The sequence below is a fragment of the Spermophilus citellus genome (genome assembly GCF_964194105.1).
Source record: "Spermophilus citellus genome assembly, chromosome: 1".
In the NCBI taxonomy this organism is placed as follows: Eukaryota; Metazoa; Chordata; class Mammalia; order Rodentia; family Sciuridae; genus Spermophilus; species Spermophilus citellus.
In genome coordinates this window covers 186,789,254-186,811,625 of record NC_138182.1, presented here as the reverse complement: position 1 = coordinate 186,811,625, position 22,372 = coordinate 186,789,254, and the positions used below count along the sequence as shown (strand labels likewise).

At 38.0% G+C, this 22,372-nt stretch overlaps 1 protein-coding gene across 1 annotated transcript in view; it reads left to right on the top strand.

Moving 5' to 3' along the window:
• Nucleotides 1-5,570: 5,570 nt before the first annotated feature.
• KCTD16 (potassium channel tetramerization domain containing 16) overlaps nucleotides 5,571-22,372 on the top strand; it is a gene marked incomplete at its 3' end in the record, with an annotated part of 273,154 nt that continues 256,352 nt past the window's right edge. The window contains exon 1 of the mRNA XM_081287905.1: nucleotides 5,571-6,609. Coding sequence (XP_081144031.1) covers nucleotides 5,778-6,609 — 832 coding nt within the window. The 5' untranslated portion in view covers nucleotides 5,571-5,777. The remainder of the gene's footprint in view (nucleotides 6,610-22,372) is intronic.

The following is a 22,372-nucleotide window of genomic DNA, read 5'->3' as shown; positions in this document are numbered from 1 at the left end:
TTTATCTTTATTTTGTCATCAGTCACAGGATCTCTTTAAAGAGAGACAGTTTCATTTTATAGATAGGGTAGCAGAGGCCACCTGAGGTTAAACGGTCTGTCCAAATCATAAGTGAACTACCTAGGACCAAAGGATGCGTATAGCATCAGGCATATTTTGGGACATAAAATTCAGTGCTCTAGAATCTATGACTTTTAAGTTATTTTTTCATTGGTATGATTTTGAATTTGAGTGTGTGCTTGCATGTGATTGCTTGAACTCAAAGATTATATCAAATCCAGCTCTGTATCTCAGCTTCCTAGCATCATGCTAGATGCCACACGGGCACTTCATGTATCCACGTGGAATGAATAGAATAGTGCCAGGTAAGTAGCATCCCTTGCAAAAGATGGTGGTGTTTCCATTTTTGACCATTGGAATAGTAATTAGTTTCAGTTCCCCAATGCTGTTGCCCGGTCTCATTCACCAAAGCCTGAAAATCCTCCAATGATTTTGGAAGTAGAATTGAATTTCAATCTTTGAACATGTTTCATAATTTCCTTATGCCTCTAACTGGGGTCTAACAACAATGACTACAACTATTTTATCACTGTTATGAATACTAATGGCATGTATTAAGTATTCACTAAAAGCTATATAATGTCCAGAGTATTTAAATGCATCATAATGTTTAATCTGCACAATACACATGGGATGCAGATCTTATTGCCATCTTGCTCTGGCTGAGAGACATTGAATCCTTTGGTCAAAGTCACCTAGCTGGCCAGGAAGGGCTCAACAAGGGCTGATGACTGAGATGAGGATTTGATGCTTCCCCTCCATAAACAAAAGTTATTAGATGATGGCCATAATGCAGGATTTCTTAGGGGTACGGAACACCCTGAGTGCACAGCATCTTTGTATGAATAAGTTTATGGGATCAATTCCCTCTCTGAGAGCAAGGATAGTCAGCAAAAAAACCTATCTTCACTTGATGGCACGGAGATGCAAGGGTGTGTTAGGTGTGAGGATGTGGGAAATGATCACATGATTTCAAATTATTTTGTCCTTTTGAGAATAAACCCTACAACATTCAGCTATGGGAGTGTATGGAAAGTAGGGGTGAGGAAGCAGAAGCTAAGATTCATCGTATTAATTTTACAATTTACCTGGGGTACATCTTGAGGTTCTAGGGGCCTGAATATCATGAAAGCAGGATGGAGCGTTCTTTCTTGCTCTTCCCCTAAGAGAAATCTGTTGCTGTCTGTTATTCAGCCTTCGGCCGAATGTGCCATCCCAGTGTTTCAGCGGAGGGAGCTGCCAGGAGAGAATAACAACACTAGTGGTGCTATCTGCTGACAGGAAGGACAGGAATACGCTTGCAGCCTGGGCTTGGCTCCCTGCCTCCTCTGAAGGTTCACTGACAGCCTCCCAGAGACACACTGGCCTGCTTACCCCAGCACTATTTAAGTCTCTCTGAATGGTGTATGGCTTTCTTTCCTTCAAGCCTTTTATCTTCTAAATCTCACCCCTCCTTTGTTTGAGTCCCTGAGACAAAAAGAACAAGGACTAACTCACATCAAGATGGTTAACCTGAGGTCTGTGGACCCAACAGGAGCAGGCTGCAGGCCAACCTCTAAACAACCCCCTGATTCCTCAGGAGGGGAAAGGCTCAGGTGTCTTGAATTCTTGAGGCTCTTTGTGATTTAAAAAGTAGATATTCCCAAAGAGAGCTGCCAAAGCAGTTCTTCATTATTAATAGGGAGCATGTTGGCACAAAACAATATAATGCAATATAACTGGAAAAAAGAATATTTGTGAATATTTATTATTATTGTTGTTGTTGTTTATTAAAAATTCAGACTGTGTTTTAGATACCTCAGCATATCACAGGCTACAAGCTTATGGTAGTCTGGTGAAGGTTTTATGTTTCTCTGTCTTCAGAGTGTGTCTCTGTGACTGTATGTGTAAGCATATTTCAAAAGAAGTTTTATAGTAAATATTTGAGGTTTCTTGAGGTGTGAATCACTGGCTCACCTGGCTCCTCTTCTACTCAGCTCTTTCTGTGAGCCTCCGTCCTGACATTAACATATGCTTTGTGTTAATTTCTTAGGTCTCATCAGACCATTTAAAAAAAATTAACAATTACTTGTCTCAAAAATAACTTAATCTCCAATAAATAGAACTCTTCATTTATGAAATTCAGAATATTATTCTTTTAAATTGTAAAATCTTTTAGGCTTGCAATTTAAATTGATTGATTAAAATTACTTGCTTTTAAAAACATATAGTAATTTTGATATTCTTCTCATTTTATTTACTTATGTCTTCTTATCCCTAGTCTGAAATATATAAGGTTGAAAATAAGACATTGATCATACCAAATGTGCAGTGGACTGAAGCCTATTCTGCTACTCTGCCGCAGACTCTGTAGAAATTATGTACCTCTCTGATTCTTAGCTTCTGTCTTTAATGGCTTGCAATTTAAATTGGAATGGTTGATGTCCATTTCTCTGTAGAAATTATGTACCTCTCTGATTCTTAGCTTCTGTCTTTAATGGCTTGCAATTTAAATTGGAATGGTTAATGTCCATTTCTCAAGTGTTTTTTTTTTAGATTTAAAAGACTGATATTTCCTTACTCTCTTCTCTACCTCTTGCCATACTAGTTCCATAATATTTTAATACCTGACCTTCAAAGCTATTTTCATGGTGTACTGTTCCACTCTTTTAAGAATGAAAGAAAACAAAAGCATTTGCCTACTTTAACCAAAACCAGCACTTAATAGGCCTAGATTTAGATTTATTTTTCCTTAGCATGGCGGTAATTAAATGTTTATTTCATTGTCATTGTGAATAGTGCATGTCAAGTAAACTCAAATCACTATAAAAACTTAAAAATAAAAGCAAAGTTTGTTTTACAAAAAAATTTATTTTTTGGCTCTGCTGAGTTCCCATGTATTGGATCTGCACTGATACTTTGGGGCACTAGATGGCGATATAAGTGCACCACATAACAAATATTTCCTTGATTGGTCCAGCAGTAAAATCCTGATGATTGAGGCCAGAACAGGTTAATGCATTAGTTAAGGAAACAAAGTCAAATATAATCAGGTGTTGGAGTGTTAGCTAATATTCTGAATGTGTTCAGTAACCCAATGCTTATTGAAAGAAAAAAAATTGTTAAAACAGAAATTATCCAACTTTTGAGTCCATCTTCAAGCTAATTCTGGGGACAAGGTTGGCCATAAACACAGGTATTCCATCAGATAAATGCATCCAATTCATACATTCCCCTCCATTTTTGGTTTTTATTTTTTTAAATAGCAATTGTTTGGGATGGAGTATGCCTCACATATATTATTCATTGATGAAGTAGTATATTCTTATCAGGAATGTGAAAACTAAGATACTGGTGTTTTAAAGGGGAAATGGCCGACTTACTGTAAGCTGTTGGCTGGACCATTATTGACTGGCAGGCTCAACTGGAAGCACTTTGTTAGTGGATTAGGTTGCCCTGGAAATGCCTTCCTGACACTCTAATGATGCACTTAAGGGAGCCCTCTGGGACAAGAGTAAAATGTCTCTTAGCAGGCATGCCTTCCACCAGAGTCCTCTTGGGATAAGTTGGGAGGGGGCAGGGCTATGTCCACAGATGCTCAGTAAGGAAATAGCCCAGAAATGGTTGCAGGTAGCAATTTCTTACAGGTAAGTCAAGAGATAATGACTTACTGTTATAAATTGTGGGCATTCTTTTTCTATGGGTGTCAATGCTTTATTTTTCATTATGAAAGAACATCATTAATTCCTGTATGGTTTTTATTTTCTGGTTTTTCTTTGCTGGGAGTGGCAGTGGAAGATGGATGAAAAAAAATAAAGGAGGGCATTCGATTGGATGAGGAGGGTATTTGAGTGAATATGATTTTAATCAAAGGAATAAAAACACTATGGCTTGCATATTGGGTCATTCAGTGGGATTTTTTTTTTAAAGAGCTTTAGAGGGGAAATGTGCCCTTTAGCAGAAATTCAGTGCATGTGGAAATGATTTGTTTGAAGATTTTTCAAATGAAAATCACTTGTGTCAATCTCATTTCCGAGTGGAGGGTTATTGCTGTGTGTGTCTGTGTTGGGCTGTTGGGGGTGTTGGGGTGGAGGTAAGGACAAGAAAGAAATGGCAAAGAAAAGGCCCTTGGAAACTCCAGACTCCAGGACAGGACAGGGAGGGAAGTGGCTGAGCCTCTCAGCGTCCCCGCCCCAAGCCCGGAGCTAAGCGCCTGGAAGTCGCGTGCCCACCACCGGGTGCAGCGTCCCCGTCAGTCCTGGCAACCTGTCACCGAGGAGGACGTGACTCGGAGCTGCCTCCGCTTTCTCTAAGCATATTCCTTTAAGATGATGTAATAGTCATTTCCCTGGATGGTTTCTTGCCTGCACTGCTGAAACAACAGCATCCGAACTGCACTGGGAACTGTGGAACCACCCAGCTCCGTCGCTGGAGAAGCCCGAGCCGCGAGCCCCCAGCCGGCCTCTCAGCGCTGCTGCGGCCTCTGGCTCGGCTCCCACCGGTGCGAACATGGGAGTCCCTTTGCCCTTGCCGGCAGGTGGGCTGCCTACCTGGGACCCCAGCCCGGCACATCTGTCTGTCTTTCTGCTGCTGCTGGGCTTTCTGAAAAGCTTCTAAGTCCCGGTACCTCTTGCAACTCTCCTGTTTTAAGGATCCTTTATGAAGGTTTGTTTTTTTTCTGGAGAAGCTTTGGTTGAATATTTTTACTGTTTTACTTCTTCAACCTAACCTCTTCTCATCATCGTTTAACTTTTTTGTGACTTGTTTTAACTTGAGATCGAGAGTGAATACATACACATACCTGCATACATACAAATACACATATATACTTACATACATACATATATAAATACATATATAAATATATAATATACAATTATTCTTTCCCAAGAGCACATCTCTCTGGCACTTTTCATTGATACCTCTGTCCTTTACCTGTTCGGAATTTGACAAGATCCAGACTCAGTGTGGCTGTGGATTCTGATTGCTTTCAAATGATTATTTCTTCACAAGAACTGGGTCTCCAGCATTCACCAAGGTAAGTTCCAAGACTTACTGCCTTTCCTGTCCTGATGAAAAAAGATCCCCTTTTAGAAGTTGAAAATTGTATATTCCTTTTTAATGCAGAAATTCAAATGGGGTTGTTTTTATTACTAATTGCTTGAGACAGAAGCTTATGGGTAAACATATAGACACAAAATACCATAAGAGAAGCTACAATTTAGTTGAGAAATGGCTGAAATCAGTAGTACCAGGGATGCTTATGTAAAATAATCTCTCTCCCTCCATCTCTTTCCCCCTCCCTCCCCCTCTCTTTCCTCTCTCCAGAGGTCTCTCTTTTTCTGACTCATTCTGGGTTTGAGGACATAATTTTGTCTCTTTTCCTTCAGATCTCTGAGTACCTGCATCTCTGAGTACCTGGATCTCTGAGTACCTGGGAACTTGGCCTGCCTTGGCTACTAAGCTTGATGGAAGATCTGATGTAGATGAGTTGATTGTATTCCATGAAGTGATAGCTCAACATCAGCCAGGGTTCAAAGTACTTTTTCAGCATCACTTCACCTGTGGACTCTTCTAAATTTTGCTTTACTGGGGGGGGGGGAAACCTGGGGTTAAGAGGAGATCATTTTTAACAAATTAGCATCCTTTCCCCTTCCTTACAAGTGAATGCAAAAGATAAGGCTGTGACTCCATTGGACTGCACCTTTAAGTTAAAATTGCAGAAGAAGAAAGGGACAATGGCTCTGAGTGGAAACTGTAGTCGTTATTATCCTCGAGAACAAGGGGCTGCAGTTCCCAACTCCTTCCCTGAAGTCATAGAGCTGAATGTCGGGGGTCAAGTTTATTTCACTCGCCATTCCACATTAATAAGCATCCCTCATTCCCTCCTGTGGAAAATGTTTTCCCCAAAGAGAGACACAGCTAACGATCTAGCCAAGGACTCCAAGGGAAGGTTTTTCATTGACAGAGATGGATTCTTGTTCCGTTATATTCTGGACTATCTCAGGGACAGGCAGGTGGTCCTGCCTGATCACTTTCCAGAACGGGGAAGACTGAAAAGGGAGGCTGAGTACTTCCAGCTTCCAGACTTGGTCAAACTCCTGACCCCAGAGGAAATCAAGCAAAGCCCGGATGAATTCTGCCACAGTGACTTTGAAGATGCCTCCCAGGGAAGTGACACAAGAATCTGCCCCCCTTCCTCCATGCTCCCTGCTGACCGCAAGTGGGGCTTCATTACTGTGGGTTACAGGGGATCCTGCACCTTGGGCAGAGAGGGGCAGGCAGATGCCAAGTTTCGGAGAGTTCCCCGGATTTTGGTGTGTGGAAGGATTTCCTTGGCAAAGGAAGTCTTTGGAGAAACTTTGAATGAAAGCAGAGACCCTGACCGAGCCCCAGAAAGATACACCTCCAGATTTTATCTCAAATTCAAGCATCTGGAAAGGGCTTTTGATATGTTGTCAGAGTGTGGATTCCACATGGTAGCCTGTAACTCATCGGTGACAGCATCTTTCGTCAACCAATATACAGATGACAAGATCTGGTCAAGCTACACTGAATACGTCTTCTACCGTAAGTACAAAGGCTTCTATTCATTTTTTTGTGTGTATATCAATTCTCTTCATAGATACATTTGGGCTACATGTTCTGTCAGTATCTAAGGACTACCATTTGGGATTGCTATACCTCTTGAACTATAGCTAGAGTACTAGAGATTACAATTAAGCTCTCATGGTTTACTTACAGCAACTTCTAAGCTCACAAAATAGTCAAAGGCCTCAGAAATCACAAGGTACAGATATTGGTGTAGGTAATATGTGGATAAAAACAAGCATTTTTGTCTTTTTTGCCAGATATCAAATTATGAAGGTAAGATTGGTGATTATAACTTGGCTGTTGGTCCACGGGGGTTTGGTAGTGTCAGAGTGGAGAAAGTACTGCTGTCTCCTCTTTGAGCTGAACTTTGGGGTCCATTAAGCTGATTGGTAAAGACTTTCTTTCATCAGGGACTCTGAGAACACAAATGCATGTTGCACTGAGTAATGTGGTCTTGGCTAGATGGCAGTACAGACTGCTGAAAATCCCCCTTCCTCCCCCCAAGTCTGAAATTGGCTTTTTATGGGTTTTACAAATCTGCTGTTTGATTCGTTCACATTTTGTACTGAGACTTGAGTTGCACTGCAGACTTAATTAAGCTGAACTTCATTTAAGATCCATCTGAAAGGAACTACATCCTTGAGAATTGTCAATCACAGGCAAACACCTTCAGACAGCTGAGGTGATAGAGTTACTGACATAAAAAGAGACCAGAGTGGGGAAAAAAGGAAATGGATATACTGATGACTTTTAAGTAGGGATTCTTAGAGTTCGTTTTTTTTGCTTAAATGAAGACTTATGGTACAGATTGCCTTGTGTTTTTGAAATGGCATTATTCAAAACTATAAACTGCAAGCCATTGATCTATATAGGAAGGATAGTAAATCAGCCTATACTGTTTTCTGCTTGGTTTAACTGCTGATTTTCAGTAGCCTAGGAATTAGCTGAAGTGAATTCCATAAAGAATATGTTTTCAGTGTTAATATTTAATTATCTATATTATCATTTGACAACAAATGTCTAAATTTCTTTGAACATAAAAGTGAAACTGAATTTCTTGAACTGTTTTTGCCTACAGTTGTTTTTATTCATTTGGAGATCATATTGGCCATCCTGATAGAGATGACAGGGTTATCACACATTTGGTTATTTTAGAAGTGAAGACATGTGAATTGCATAGACAAAACAGCCTGTGTGGAAAAATTAAATCAGTTCAGGAGACACTGATGTGTAATAACAAACATTATTTGGTCCAATAACCCTATCTATGGCCTTTATCTATAATCTATATCTTCCTGTATGCCAGAGTGTAGTTACCAGATACTGCTTTCTTCCTTCCGGCATATTTCCCACTAGCATAGAGATAAGACCCTGGCTTTTTAGCCTTCTGTAAAGGAACTGGCGTTATCTGTGATTCTGTAGAACAAATATCTTTTCCAAACTTTTGGAGAAAATGCATCTTAGAGAGTTCAAATACAGCTTTGTGATACCCACCATGTTCTCCAATTTCTAATATACGAAAACTTATTCTTTCAAGAAGCTTCTATCAAATAAATGAAATATCACTCATACCCTCCAAAAGGACCACTGTAAGTTTTTTAATCACTTGCCTACATAAATGGGACACTCAATCATAAATGTATTTGCCTATTAGTTCAGTGGCATTTCTGAGTTCATCAAGAGCTCATCCGCTTAACATTATGTTCTCTTTAGATTGCTCTGGAAACACTCTGTTCTCCTGATCATATAATTGCTTCCTTCTTTGTTGGATTGCTGATAGGTTATAGAGGTAATAGTTTACTTTTCATCTTTCCATGCATAGGCTAGTAAAAATGCACATACCAACAGTATACATCTTGCCAATCATACACTTCTCCTTTGTACCCAACACCAAGAGTTAAATGTTAACTCTTCCTCTGTCTTAGGACCAATAAACTGACAGCTGGCTTTCTAGGGTGCGTAACAGCTTCCGTGCAGCTGCTTAGCCATAATTATTTAATTAGAGGCTGCCAACTGTGCCTATATAAGCATTAATTCATCAAGCTGTTGTATACGGGTTAATGGGCTGAAACCATGGGAGGTGCTCTAAAGCAGGGAGTTGACTGCATGCAGATCCTTTTCACAGAGGAACTCAACTTCCTCCTGAGTTGAATGGGGAAGGGGAGGAACACACACACACACACACACACACACACACACACACTTCTTAGATCCAGAAAATTAATTCCAAGCAATCAGACCCTTCCAATATCCCAGTAATAATGCAAAATCACTTTGCCTGGGTCCACATCTTAGTTAAAAAAAAAAAAAAAGAAAGAAACAAGATCTTTGTGTTTTGCATATGGTGTTTGACAGCCATGGGGGAAGACCTCTTCTTTCTCCATTTACCTATTTTCCATCCAAATCTTCCATGAGGAATTTGGGAGAGAAAAATCTGCCTATCAGTTATTAAGAGGTTAGAGTCTTACCTCGTTGAAATTTTCATAGGCAGTTAGAACTGGTGGTTAGCATTGGGTAAATTTCAGTATTTTGTTAATGTAGACCTAAGAACAATGAAAAAACAACTGGTACTTGTATGTTTGTTTACATCACTCACACACCAAAATATGATATGTGATATACTATGGACTATGATTCACCTCTCTGCAACCAAAAGAGTACATGAGTGCTATAGGAACATAGACAAGCACCTGTCTTAGCATTGCTTCAAAATATGCCCTTTGTTTTTATTATGTTTTAATAATATTATATTTTATTATATTTTAATAATATTAAGACACTTTTTATCCTTTTCCACACAATTGGTTAAATAATATCTCCTTTTTCTTCACATATTACATAGAAGGTGATATCATAAACATTAGACAATTCTTCTTGATTCACCTCTAAATAAAAAGGGAGTTAAGTAATTTAGAAAGAGATATCTTGATTTTGAGATGGATGCCCCAAAACCATCACATCACTTATGAACAAAATCACAGATGCATGGAAACAAATGAACCCCATCTTTCCAGTGCCATCTTCCAATTCCTAAAGGAGTAGAAAGATTGTTCTCGGTTCAAGAGAATGATGCACATTTCTTTCAGCCTGCTCATGAGTGAACTACTTCAGATGAATACCTGAAAGTACTTTGATTCAAAGGCATTTGCCTCTAATAAAACCTTGATAACATGACCACAAGTAAGGAACTTAATTCATGGGACACTTTACTACAAAAATACACACTCTAAGTTCTGTGAATTATAGAAACAGAACCCTATTATCTTTTCCACAAATAAATGCTTGTAGGTTTCTTGTAACCTTTCTTCACTTTTTTCCTTAAATTTAAAGGGTTGTTTCCACAAAAGTCTCTAAATTGCATACACAGTATATATCTTCAGGCCTGTTGATTAAGATAGGGTGTTGGCAAAAAGTAAATTAGGAAATTATTTCCCACTTAGAATTCAGCTGTGTTTTTGTACTGGGAAAAATATATGGTTATGTCCACTGTGAATAATTTACTTGATATTGATCATAAAACTTTCAATTAAAGGGTATACTTTCATAGCAAAGCAGGTGGGAGTACATCTATCTTGAAATGATTCTACCTCTTTTTCTCCTGATTACTTGAAAGATACTGATGTCTTCAATTGTTATTGCCACAGAGATACAATGTTGGTACATTCAAAATGGAACAGCAGGGAGAAGGTAGCCAGAACTGTGAGGAATGTGAGCCTGGGTCTCTACCAACACCTCCATCTCCATCTCCGCTTTCTGTAGTTTTTTTATGTCCTCTCAACTTAAGTGCTCTTTTTACCTCCTGCTCAAGTCACTCCTGCTACCAAGTTCTTTCTCCCCATGCTATAATCACAACTTGTCAGGATGACTTTTGCTCTGTCATTACACTTAGAATGCTTTCAAGGCTCAGGGTAACTTTCCCTAGAGATACTTGTGCCTAAGAGCACTTTTAATAGTTGAGTATCAGGCAGCCTTTTAGCTATAAAGAAGTGTTCTTAAGAATTGAGTCTTCTTAATTTATAATTTAAGAAAACGCACAATTTGAGTACACAGTTACATCATGAAGTCTGCCTAGACCTGCTGCTCAGGCAGGTATTGGATGGTAACCATGCAGGAGTAATGTAATTTTTCTTATTTCTTTAAGATGCTGTGCCCTGACCTGAGAATCTTAATATGATAGTGACAAAGCATGTTAGTAAAATATTTTATTATGCTGTTTTCACTTCCACACCAAATAAGATCCATTACCCAAGCTCAATCCCTTGTGCGAAGCGATTAAAACAGTTTCTTCCTGGGCCTGTGGCATCACTGAATGAATTTGGCAGCAAGAGACTGTCAGTATCTAATCAGCAAAGGGAGAAGGTCTCAGATTCTGCCGTCGAGTGTCCTGATATGTTAAAAAAAAAAAAAAGCATTTATGATTGGAAAGAGAGGACTGCATATTCCTGACAGTCTAATGAGGTTTAGATCTTATCAAAGAAATCAGAAATGGAGCAGCTGAGACTGCCACAAAGCTCCAGACACAAAACACCTCTGAATACCTCCAAACACAGAACATGGAGAGAAACGACTGCTTATGAGAGTAACCAGGCCAACACTCAGGAAGAAGCTGTGCTGAAATTGATAGACCAATGCTCAGCTTTTGCATCATGACTCACTGTTGCTCTTTTTCTTCTTCTGTCTTTACTCTGACTTTCCTGAAGTCCTGAATTTCTTAGGAAGTCAGTTTAGATTTTTTTATTACATAAAAATTTTAAATGCAAATGAAGTAGAGATAATAGTAAAATGAACTTCCATGTATTAATTAATATCCATCTCCATAATCACAATTATCAGTATAGGATGATCTTGCTTCATCTATATTTCTACATGCTTTCCCTCCAGTATACACTGAATTATTTTTGAAGCAAATGCCAGATATCAATCATTGAATTCATCCACAAATACTAAAGTACATATTTCTAAAATGTAACAAATTTAAAACAACACAATACCATTATTACATATAAAATTAATAATTCTTAGCTACCACTGGATATCTAGTCAGTGTTCAAAGTTTCCTGATGTCTCTTAAAGTTGGTTTGTTTCAGTCAAGATCCAAGTGAAGCTTTATTTCTTTATTCTCTTTCATAATTAAAAAAAGTTGCATAACTTATATGCAACAAAATGGCAAAATATGTACATCCCTTTCTGACTCTGTTTCTATGCTGTTTTTTGTTTTTGTTTTTGACAATCTATTTGTTCCAAGAATCCAGTTTTTTTTTCCCATATCAACTGTCCTACATTTTGCGTTTTACTGATCTGTTTCTGAAATCTGTGATGTCACTGATACTATTTTTTTCCCCCATAAACTTTTTAGATCTAGACTAGATTCTAGAAGCTTGATCTGATTTGGTTTCAGTATTTCTGGCAAGAAATATTCATTGGTGATGGCAAGTGCATTTTTAATTTATGTTGGTGAACTGAAATGCTATATGTTATGGAGACAAGGTAAAAACATCTTTTTTATTGTTAGATTTCACATATTCATTAGATGAATAAATAGCAATTGGGTCTTTTCTCTCCATTGTCCAAGTTGATTCCTAGGAGAAAATAAGTGATTCAAGAAGCCCCTACTTTTCCTTCCAGTCATTCAAGAACAATCTAGTATTCCATAGTTGTTCTCATCTTTGGACTGGGCTGCCATTAGGGGTACAGTGAGCTTGCCAAGATATGTACTCTGTCCTGTTGACTGTGAGCAGGAATCATTTTGGATGGGAAAGTTCACCTTCTGCCTATTCTAATTTTACATTTGAGTATCTTTGGATTCTTTCAACTGTGCTGAAGCTCCAATGAATTCACCATCTGTGTTTCCCAAATCTCTTCTCTCTCTGTGTTTCTTATCTCAGTAAATGGCATCATCAGTCACCAGCTGCCAAAGGAAGAATGAAACCTAGATGATGTCCCTTAGTCTTCCTTTTCCTCAGTAACTTTCTCTTATCTATGACCAGTCCCCTGGTTTCTCCTCCTTCAATTTCCTTAGGTTTATTCACTTCTTTCTAACCTTACTGCTGCTGCTCTGGCCCAGGCCATCAATGGTGCTTTTTTAGACTACTTCAAAGAAACTCAAATTGTCTTCTCCACCCCTTCCAGTGTTGTCTTCTTTGGATCTATTCTCCCTGTTGCAAACATGGTAAGATTTCTCAACTGTGAGTCTGACCCTGTCACTCCTTGGTTGAAAGTTCTTCATTGCCTCACAACTACTATTTTTCTACCTAAACACAAGCTCCTTCACATGAACTGCTGCCCTTTATAAGGTGACCTCTGCTTCCATCTCCTGTCTCTACTGTTGCCATCCTGCCCCTTGCATTTTAAACTCAGCTGTAATAGATCTCTTTCAGTTCCTGGTACACATGTGCTTCTTCAGTTTTGTACATGGTATTCCCTCTGCTTTGATTTAACTAAATATTTAAGGTCCGATTAGAGCATTTTCTAAGAAGTCTTCTAAGCCTACCATATCTGGGTAGGGAACCTTTTTTCTTTATCTCATAGGTCTCTACTGTCCTCCACCATTGTATAAATAATAATTGATATGCTTATTTACCTCTCTCTCCAAATGTAAGCTCGGTGAAGGTAGAAACTGTGCTCATAAAGTCATCATAGTACTTGGTACTTATCTAATGCAAATGTAGATATTCTGTAAATATTTCTTGAATAAGAAGAAGGAGAAGGAGAAGAAGAAGAAGAAGGCCTACCGAAATATTCTGTTATGATAATAAATGGTACTATCTCAAATGTATCAAGATAAAAATCTCAACAGAACTAGAAAACAATGATAGTATGCCTTTAATAATAACAATAATGATATTTCCTAAGTTTCTCTGAGTGCTAAGCATTTTACAAACAAACTGGAATTCTCACTGCATGTGTTCCACTCTCAGCACCTGTACAAAGATTCCAGCTCTAGGGAACTGAGAAACATATTTGCCAGCAGCAATAATCTCCTGTGGTCTCCTTTTAGATGCTTCATCCAAGCAGGATCAAATTGAACTGGGTGGGGCCAGTGTTTAAGGAAAAGCCCATGAGGGACTGAGGATTTGGAAGAGTACTTCAAAATTGATAAAGTAGCCCCCAAAGGAAAAGAATTCTAGTATAATATAGAGTGTGCTGTGAGAATTGCTTCTTAATTTTCTTGCTGCTGAAGTGTTCCATTTTCTCCCTTCTTCTCTTTCCATAAATGTTAATGACCATTTCTTAAACTTAGAGGTAGCATGATATGATGGTTAAGAGCTTGGATTTCTGAGCCCAGATTAAAGTTTGCTATTTGCCCCCAATAAAAGAATGTTGGAGGTCAACTCCCTGCTTTGCCTATTAGCTAGATGATCATTAGCAAATTCCCTTCTTTCTTTATGTGCAAAATGAAGATAAGAATAAGTACTTGACCCATAACACTGTGAGATTCAATAAGTAGATAGGAAGTACTTAAAATAGTGCCTAGCACCCAGTGCTTCAGGAATGTCATTAAGTACACCCATCCTGGAACAACAGCATAGATCAGTCTCAGGCACTTCCATGAAGTAACTTATCTGATTCTTTCTGATAGTCCTCTTGGCTACTTTGTCTAGTCTTTTAATCTATGCATGTTAAGACAAACAAAAATTACTTAAGATTTATTTGATAAAAGGAAATTCTGGCTACTTATTTGTTTATTTTGGTATTGAGGATTGAATCCACTGCTGCTTTACAACTGAGCCACATCCCCAGCCCTTTTTATTTTCATCTTGAGACAGGGTCTTGCTAAGTTACTTAGGGCTTTGTAAAATTGCTGAGCTAGTCTCAAACTTGCAGTTTTCTGCCTCAGCCTCCCAAGTTGCTGGTATTACAGAAGTGCACTACCATGCCCAGTTCTGGCTATTTATTTCTAATTGTATAGGAATAAACATAAAAGTAAACCCATCAATTTGAAGTAAAAGGCTTCAAATTAAATGTCACACCATACCTCAATAAATTCATAAAATTACTGCTTCAATTTAAAAATATATATTAGTAATTAAAAATGAATGGACAATAAAGGCTTTATAGTCAAGTAACTCTGTATTTTCTCTTAGCCATTCCAAAATAGAATTCATTAACAATGGCCTTCTCCCCTCCCCCCCTAGATTTCAACCTGTGACTTTTCAGAACCTAGAATAAGATATGGTGGAATTGAAATTTAAAAATGCAATTTAAATTACATATTCAGTCACTGCCAAACTAGAATCACCTTTTATGAATCTCAGCCTAGAGGGTATTTTTTATGGTGACAGAAAATGGTTATTGAGTCTGCTACTGACAATAGGACCACTTAAATTGCTCCAGAAGTGAAAACAAGACATTTTGCTCTGCACTGCTCATGGCAGTCCATTGTGGCATTGAAAGGAAATTAGATTGTTAATTGGAGGCAATATCATGTGACCCATTCAAAAGCTACCCCATGTGAAGAAATTCATACTTTTATTCATCAGCCTCATTCCAAAGCAAAAAGTTGGGGTAATTTCTCCAGTCCACTTTATAGCAACCTTTTATTCTAAGTAAATCTGATATAATGTGATTATGAACTAGTTACATTGATAAAATTAGAAGGAAACCCATTGTATATAATTTGGTGGCAAACTGAAGAGGCTCTCAGGCTGTTGTATACTGAGTTTTAGACAACACTGTGAACTGACCAGATCAACACCATGAGGCAAGTAAATAGAGAAAAGGAGAGCTGAACTCTGGTAACAGTGTTATGATTTAAATATGACCTGTACCCCCCAATAGAACAGGTAAGAGAGTTTAGAGGTGAAATGATTGGGTTATGAAAGCCTTAACCTAATCAGTGCATTAATTCACTGATAGGGATTTACTGGGTGGTAACTGGTAGGGTAGGGTGTGGCTGGAGGATGTGGGTTGTTTGGGACATGATTTGGGGGTTTATATTTTATCCCTGTGAGTGGAATAGGCTCTCTCTCTGCTTCTCACTTGCTTTCTTTGCCACATACTTCTGCCATGATGTTCTGCTTCACCTGAAGCCCTGAGGAATGGAGTCATCCCTCTATGGACTGAGAACTCTGAAACTGTGAGCCTCACATAAACTTTTCCTCCTCTAAAATTGTTCTTGTTGGGTCTTTTGGTCACAGACAGAGAAAGCTGACTGAAACAGTTTTTTTTTTTTTTCTTATGGGGACATGAAAGTGCAGAGAAATTCTAGTGATTAGGACAATAGAAATGGGGCATATGGATGTTAGAGTGTGGCAGAGGTGTGGAATTAAAACCAAGAGAATATTCTTGACTTGGAGAAGTGTTGCAGCATTCTGAAAATACCCCAGACAGAAGAGCTGACCTATAATGCAGAGCATATGGAGCACTGGTCAGGCATCACTGCTGATTTTCTTACAGCTTAAGCATTTGGTTACATCGGTTGAAGACATTTTCCTGGGAGTCTGTGCCTGCAAATTTACACAGTAATGCAAGTGAAAATAAGATTCAGTTTATGAAATTGCTTTCTAGTCAATTAGGTGAAATATCTGTTTTTTTTCCCCCTTAAACAGAGGGATACCTGTGTGGTTCAATTTTGTCAAGCTGCAGTAATAAAAAGGGAAGGTATTAATTCCTATTTGTCCAGTAAAAGCATGCCTCAGAAACTGAGCAATTTTTTTGCTTGGCTTTTCTGCATAGATATTCCTGTGGCACAAAGAGGTAATGGTTGATAGTAAAATGTATGGTACCTTCAACAGTTTTAGGCCTGCTTTGTATGCTCAAAATTATAAAATATTTACTATATTTGTTTGAAAAGTCTATATTGATTCATACTTAGTGAGGATCTGTCTTATATAAAGTACCTTTCTATAGGACTTTCCACTTGAGATGGGTACAAGATGTCAAATCTGTATGCAAAGAATCAGGATTCTGATTCATAAACTCTTCATGCTAATAATTTTCTAGTATTTATCCACAATCTGCCAGAGAAGTGATTAACAATCTGCCCAGACTTCATTGATTGGAAACTGCAGGCACTTCAAACTTTCCTTCATCTGTACCCTTCACATGTTAAAAAAAATGCAGTGAAGTATAATTTTGTTTTCTGAAACATCTTGACATCCTTTCATCAGAATGACCTTTTGCAATAGGCAGATTTAAGTCTAGCCTTAGTTATTTGTTGAGAGTTCTGTTCACCACTTTCTGACCACATGGTGAAGACCAGGCACTGTGACCTTACTCTGCCCTTTGCTTTTGTGTATATTAAGATCCTAGACATATTACAGGTAGGCTTAGACACTTCTAGAAATATTTATTGTACTCAAAATTGCATTTGGATATTCATATAAGGTCAGTGATATCACAGGGCATATGATCTGGGGAGCAGTCAAATTAATAAATGGGAAATTTCAAAGAGAGAGCTCTCTTTCCCACATACTAGATGAATATATGAGAATAGAGAGGGAGCTCCTAATCTGAACTTGGGAGTGTCAGGAACTTAAAGTAGATTTAATATTAATGCTTAGAGAGGACAAAATGCTGAAATCCTTAATGTATTTGTTGACTTTAAGATGTGTACTGATTGAGGAAGTCATAAAAGTTATCTACTAAGATGGCTTTGGAAAACTTTAAGATCATTAACAATCTTGTAATTTCTTATTTAGTTGAATTTTTTCCAACAAACCTAAGTGAACGATTTCAATTATGCCAGGAACCAGTATTGTCTTTTAAAACTCTTCAATCAGGGGCTGGGGCTACAGCTCAGCAGCAGAGTGCTTGCCTAGCACATGTGAGGCACTGAGTTCCATCCTTAGCACAACATAAAATTAAATAAAATAAAGGCATCTACAATGGTGAAAAAATTTTAAAAACAAAACAAAACAAACAAAAAAACCTCTTCAATCCTCAGGCTGGGTTTTGGGCTCAGTGATAGAGTGCTCACCTAGCACTTGTGAAACACTGGGTTTGATTCTCAGCACCACATAAAATATACATAAAATGGAGGTATTTTGTGTCCATCTACAACTAAAAACAATTAAAGAAAAAAACTCAATTCTCTCTTCTGTTGAAAACTTTTCCTTATCAAAGTGTATGTGCAAAGTCAGAGTCCAAATGATAGCCTATGACTAGCCATTGAATTTATTTTATTTTATTGGTACTAGGGATTGAACTCAGGGGTATTTTCTTTTTTTAATTTTGATTCAGAGTCTCACTAAGTTGCTTAGGCCATGCTAAGTTGCTGAGGCTGATCTTGGACTTGTGATCCTCCTGCTTTAGCTTCCCAAGCCACTGGTATTACAGATATGCACAAACATGCCCAGCTAGTTATTGATTTCAAAAGTACTTTATAATTGTATCTGTAGTTCCTTTTATAAAGACTCTTAAAATGGTATGTGTCATTATCATCATTATTATTATTTTAACTGTAAGGATTAATGATTTATTTTGTCAATCTAATGCATAAATCTCTCCCAGTGACTACCACAGTGTTGAACATACAGGAGGTGTTCAATAAATATTTGTTAAATGAATGAATAAATTCATAATCACATTTTAAAGAAAGAAAATGTGAAATGTAAAATGAATGAGATTTGCTGTTTTACTTGATATTTACTTTTAATCATGAATGTATCCTATGAGCGACGATAAAAATATGGTTGAACATACCAACAATATCAAACTGTTTGGGTAAAAGTCTTGGTTCCATCATTTCTACCAGAGAAAATGTGTTAACTTCTGTACTCCTCAAATTGCTTATCTGTAGCTGGAGGATGAGGAAGCTACTCTCAAGGTGGTGTTGTGAGATCTAAGCCAAGCATGAGCCATTTTACCAGCTTTGCTCACATCAGTAGCCAGGCATTTCATTGGTAGATTCTTTTTAGTTCATCTTACAAAAAGGTGTTTTTGGACCCAGGAGAAACTGAGAATGTGGGCCCTTTAGAGTGGACCTTGCCCACCTTCAAAACAGAAGCTGAGTGGTACTTACCAGTATCACTCTGGACCATTACTTCATGATCTCAAAGAAAGAAAAGTTAATCCTGCAACACATGCTCCTCTGGCTCCCTTGGCTCACCTCTCTTGCCTTTATGAAGGCACTTGTCTATCTGCAGTGTCCCCTGCACTGGTCATTACAACTGGCTGGCCTCTTCTGCACCTTAACATGCTGCACTTGTGTGTCCTCTGCTGAAACACTCTTCCTCCTGCCACTGACCTTTCTGGGTCCTACTTATCCTTCAGGGTCAGGCCTAATGCCTTTTCTTTAAAAGGCCTTCTGCCACCTTCCCAGCAGAAGTAGCCATTGTTGTCTTAGTTGCACTCTACACAGCACCTTGCTTTTTTCCATACAACACTGTTCACATCTGTAAGTGTTTGTTCAATTTGCTTGTTCATTGTTCCCCTTTGTAGATAGAAGCTTCAAGGAGGAAGGAGCTATATTTGTCTTCCTCTTTTGTATCCTTGGCACTGAGCACAATACCTGGCATATAAGAGACCCTCAATAAGTTAGATTTTTTCTATCTTGCCTGTCCCACCATGTAAAATTATAATAATAAAATTCCCTTCCATGTTGAAGTCAAGTATGCATATATGCATATATAAAAACATTACATATATATTGCTGAGGGCCATTGCCAAGTAGGAATGACGCATCAAAATTTCCTTGCTAGCGTACCCCATGTTAAATGGATTTCGCTGTTGACATTGCATGTAAGGTGACCTTGCTCAAGGACCAAGGCGGATCCGGGTTTAGAGCTGATCAGGTTTGAGGAAGTATCCCGGTCCTTGGGTTTAGGGCATTCCCGGTTTAAGACAAGTTTAAGGCGTTCCCAGTTTAAGACAATAGGGGTTTTAGGGAAGTTGGAGGTTGAAGATTATTGCTGCTGGGATTAGGGTGTTCCTGCTGCTTGTTCCTGTTGAGTTCTCGTGAGATTCAAATGGGATTTTGGAAAAAAGCCTCCTGGAGTAGGTGAATTGGGCGGCGGCAGAACTTGGATTTCCCCAGAACGTGTGTGTAGAGGCCGGTGTGAGTTCGGGAATAAAGAATTGCTGTTTGAATCTACAAGGTGTGTGGTGGCTCGTGATTCTTGTGCCCAGCCAAGACATTGGCAATATATATAATCTACAGCACATAATATGTAATATATGATAATATGTATAAAATATAACATATATGTATATATGGTCAGGCATCACAGAGACCTTTTTGGTTTTTTTATTCTTATTTTATTTCGCTGTAGATGGACCTAATGCCTTTATTTTGTGTATCTATTTTTATGTGATGCTGAGGATTGAACCCAGCTTTACACATGCTGGGCAAGTGCTCTACCTCTGAGAAACAACCCCAGGCCCTACACATAGATCTTGTTAGTGTAGTGGAAACAAATGAGAGAAAAAAGACAAAAGGCAATTTAAATCTTGAGAGTGTAAGATTTGTAGACTACCATGGGGAAAGTTGCTTTGGAAAGTCACTTAACCTCTCCAATCTTCAGAGACCTTAATTGTATGACAGGGATAGTGGATCTATTTAAGAGTCTCATAGGATATTTAGCAAATAAGAGGGCATATGTAAAATGATTATGTTGCTTGATCAGACCTCAATGGAACATCTATAGAGCATCTTAAGGACAGGTAGCTGCAACCAAGGTGGGGGGAGATTTAATCTTCACTTTTAGAAAGATGCTAAAGCATTTAGACATTAGTAGTCAAAATAGGCAAGCAGGTTTAACAAGACTGCAGCACCAGCACTATAATTGTGTAAGGTTGGGCAACATCCAATCAAAATATGTAGGATACATTTTGTTTCCTCCATTGTACAATGTTCATACATGTGTGCTGTGTGACATACTGGCCAAATGGATAAAAACAAGTTGCTTAGTTAAGCCCTATATACTATAATACTGGATACTTTTATAAAATCAGAGCATCCTGGCTGGGGTGGAGGGAATACTTTGATTTCATGACACATCATCCTTGCTGAGTTACCAAACTTTAAATGAAATCCTGGGTAGAAGCCGACATACACATTCTTTTAAAGTGTTGCTTTTTTGATTGAGTGGTTATTGGGTATATGTATAATTTACCCCCCATCCCCGTTTACCTCCTGGTGGCCCTTGGGGCAATTATAAGAAACCTAGCACTCATGATGTAGTTGTTGAAAAAAGCCTGACCTGAATATTCTAAAATGATGAACTGCCCTCTTCAGAAATTGGCCTTTTGCATTTTTGGTTAAGTTGTTAGCTGTATGTTCATTTTTGCTCATTTTGTTTTCATTAGACTTGTGTGATATTCTTAGAACAAGTCTATATCAAGGCAATTATTAGAAAAATTAAAGAGCAAAGTTAATTTTGTTTCTATCTTTAGCATATTTCAAAGAAAGTTATCTTAATTATCTATTTTTTGTAAATACAAGCAATGGGCATTGTTTCTATTGAAAAGGGGATGTGGAATATAATTTCTAGACTGAATTTATATGCTATCTGCCAACTAGTTGGAAATAGTTTTCATATTGTAAATAAAGGCTAAGTTTGGTATATTATTCTATTACATTTATATAATAAATATTTCTTTCAAAGAGCTTAAAGAACTGTGGTAAAACCTCTGGTTAAAATGGTGCTTTCTAGCTTGACATGAAGAATTAATTGTACACACAAAAAAAGTCTATTTTGAGGGTATTCAAAAATAATCTCTCATACCAGCCATATTCTTTTGCATAAAATCAGCAGGGGTACTTTCTTTTTATCATAGCTATATTTTTATATTTTTTATAGTCTCTGATTTGCATTGGTAATTTTCTTCCTTTTATGGGAGAAGAAGTTTTCTTCAAAACAACCAGATGCAGTGTAATCAAATAATTCGTCTCTTTACTTGCTACAGAAGTCCTCCTGACTTCAGATAGAAAAAAAAACACAGGTAGACAATAGTGTATATTTAAATTCTGAGATGTAAATCATAATCATAAGTATCCTTTACTCAACAGTGTAACATATATTATGTAAAGTGTTTCTTATTTAATCCTCACAAAACCTGTACAAGGAGGAACAGGCCCAGAGAGGTTTAACATAGTCAACATCACATGGTTAGTGGCTGCCTCAGAGTTTATTTGTAGAGAGCATTTGGTAGGGTCTGTGTGGCTTCAAGTTTAAAAAGTTCATTGGTTCATATTAACAACAGGATAAGGGTAGACTGAGAGAGATCAAGCCTGGTGATGAAGCTGAATTTAAAATAACTCTCTACACCACAGAACCACATCACTGCCATGGTATCTAATAATTAGTACAAGCAAAATTCAAACCTCAATTGTCCTGACCCCAATTCTGGCATTCTTAACTGTCATTCCATACCACAGAAATACCAGATGGCAGTGCTGTCTTTTTTGAGTTGTCAAAGCAGCTATTCAAGGGAACCACCTCACAAGATTAAATGAGAAGCCCACATAAAGCCTCTAGCAGGGTGTGTGGATGGTAGAAGGTGCTCAACAGCTGATTTTCCTTTCTCTTCCTCTTCAAATTTCAAGTTGTATGAACACGATTTCCCAGTGATACAGCTTAAAAAAAAATTAAACCAGATTGGGCTGAAGTCTGCAAATCTGTCCTCAGTTACCCACACAGAAATTCTGGGATACAATATCTTCTCCTAGAGACTCCTACACAGCATTATTTTTAAGAATTTGATTTCTTAGGTACCATGGATATGAAAAGGCACAAGATTTCATTGTACAAAAAAAGATGTCAAAAACATTTGAAATGGAAAAGAATTTGTCCTTGTC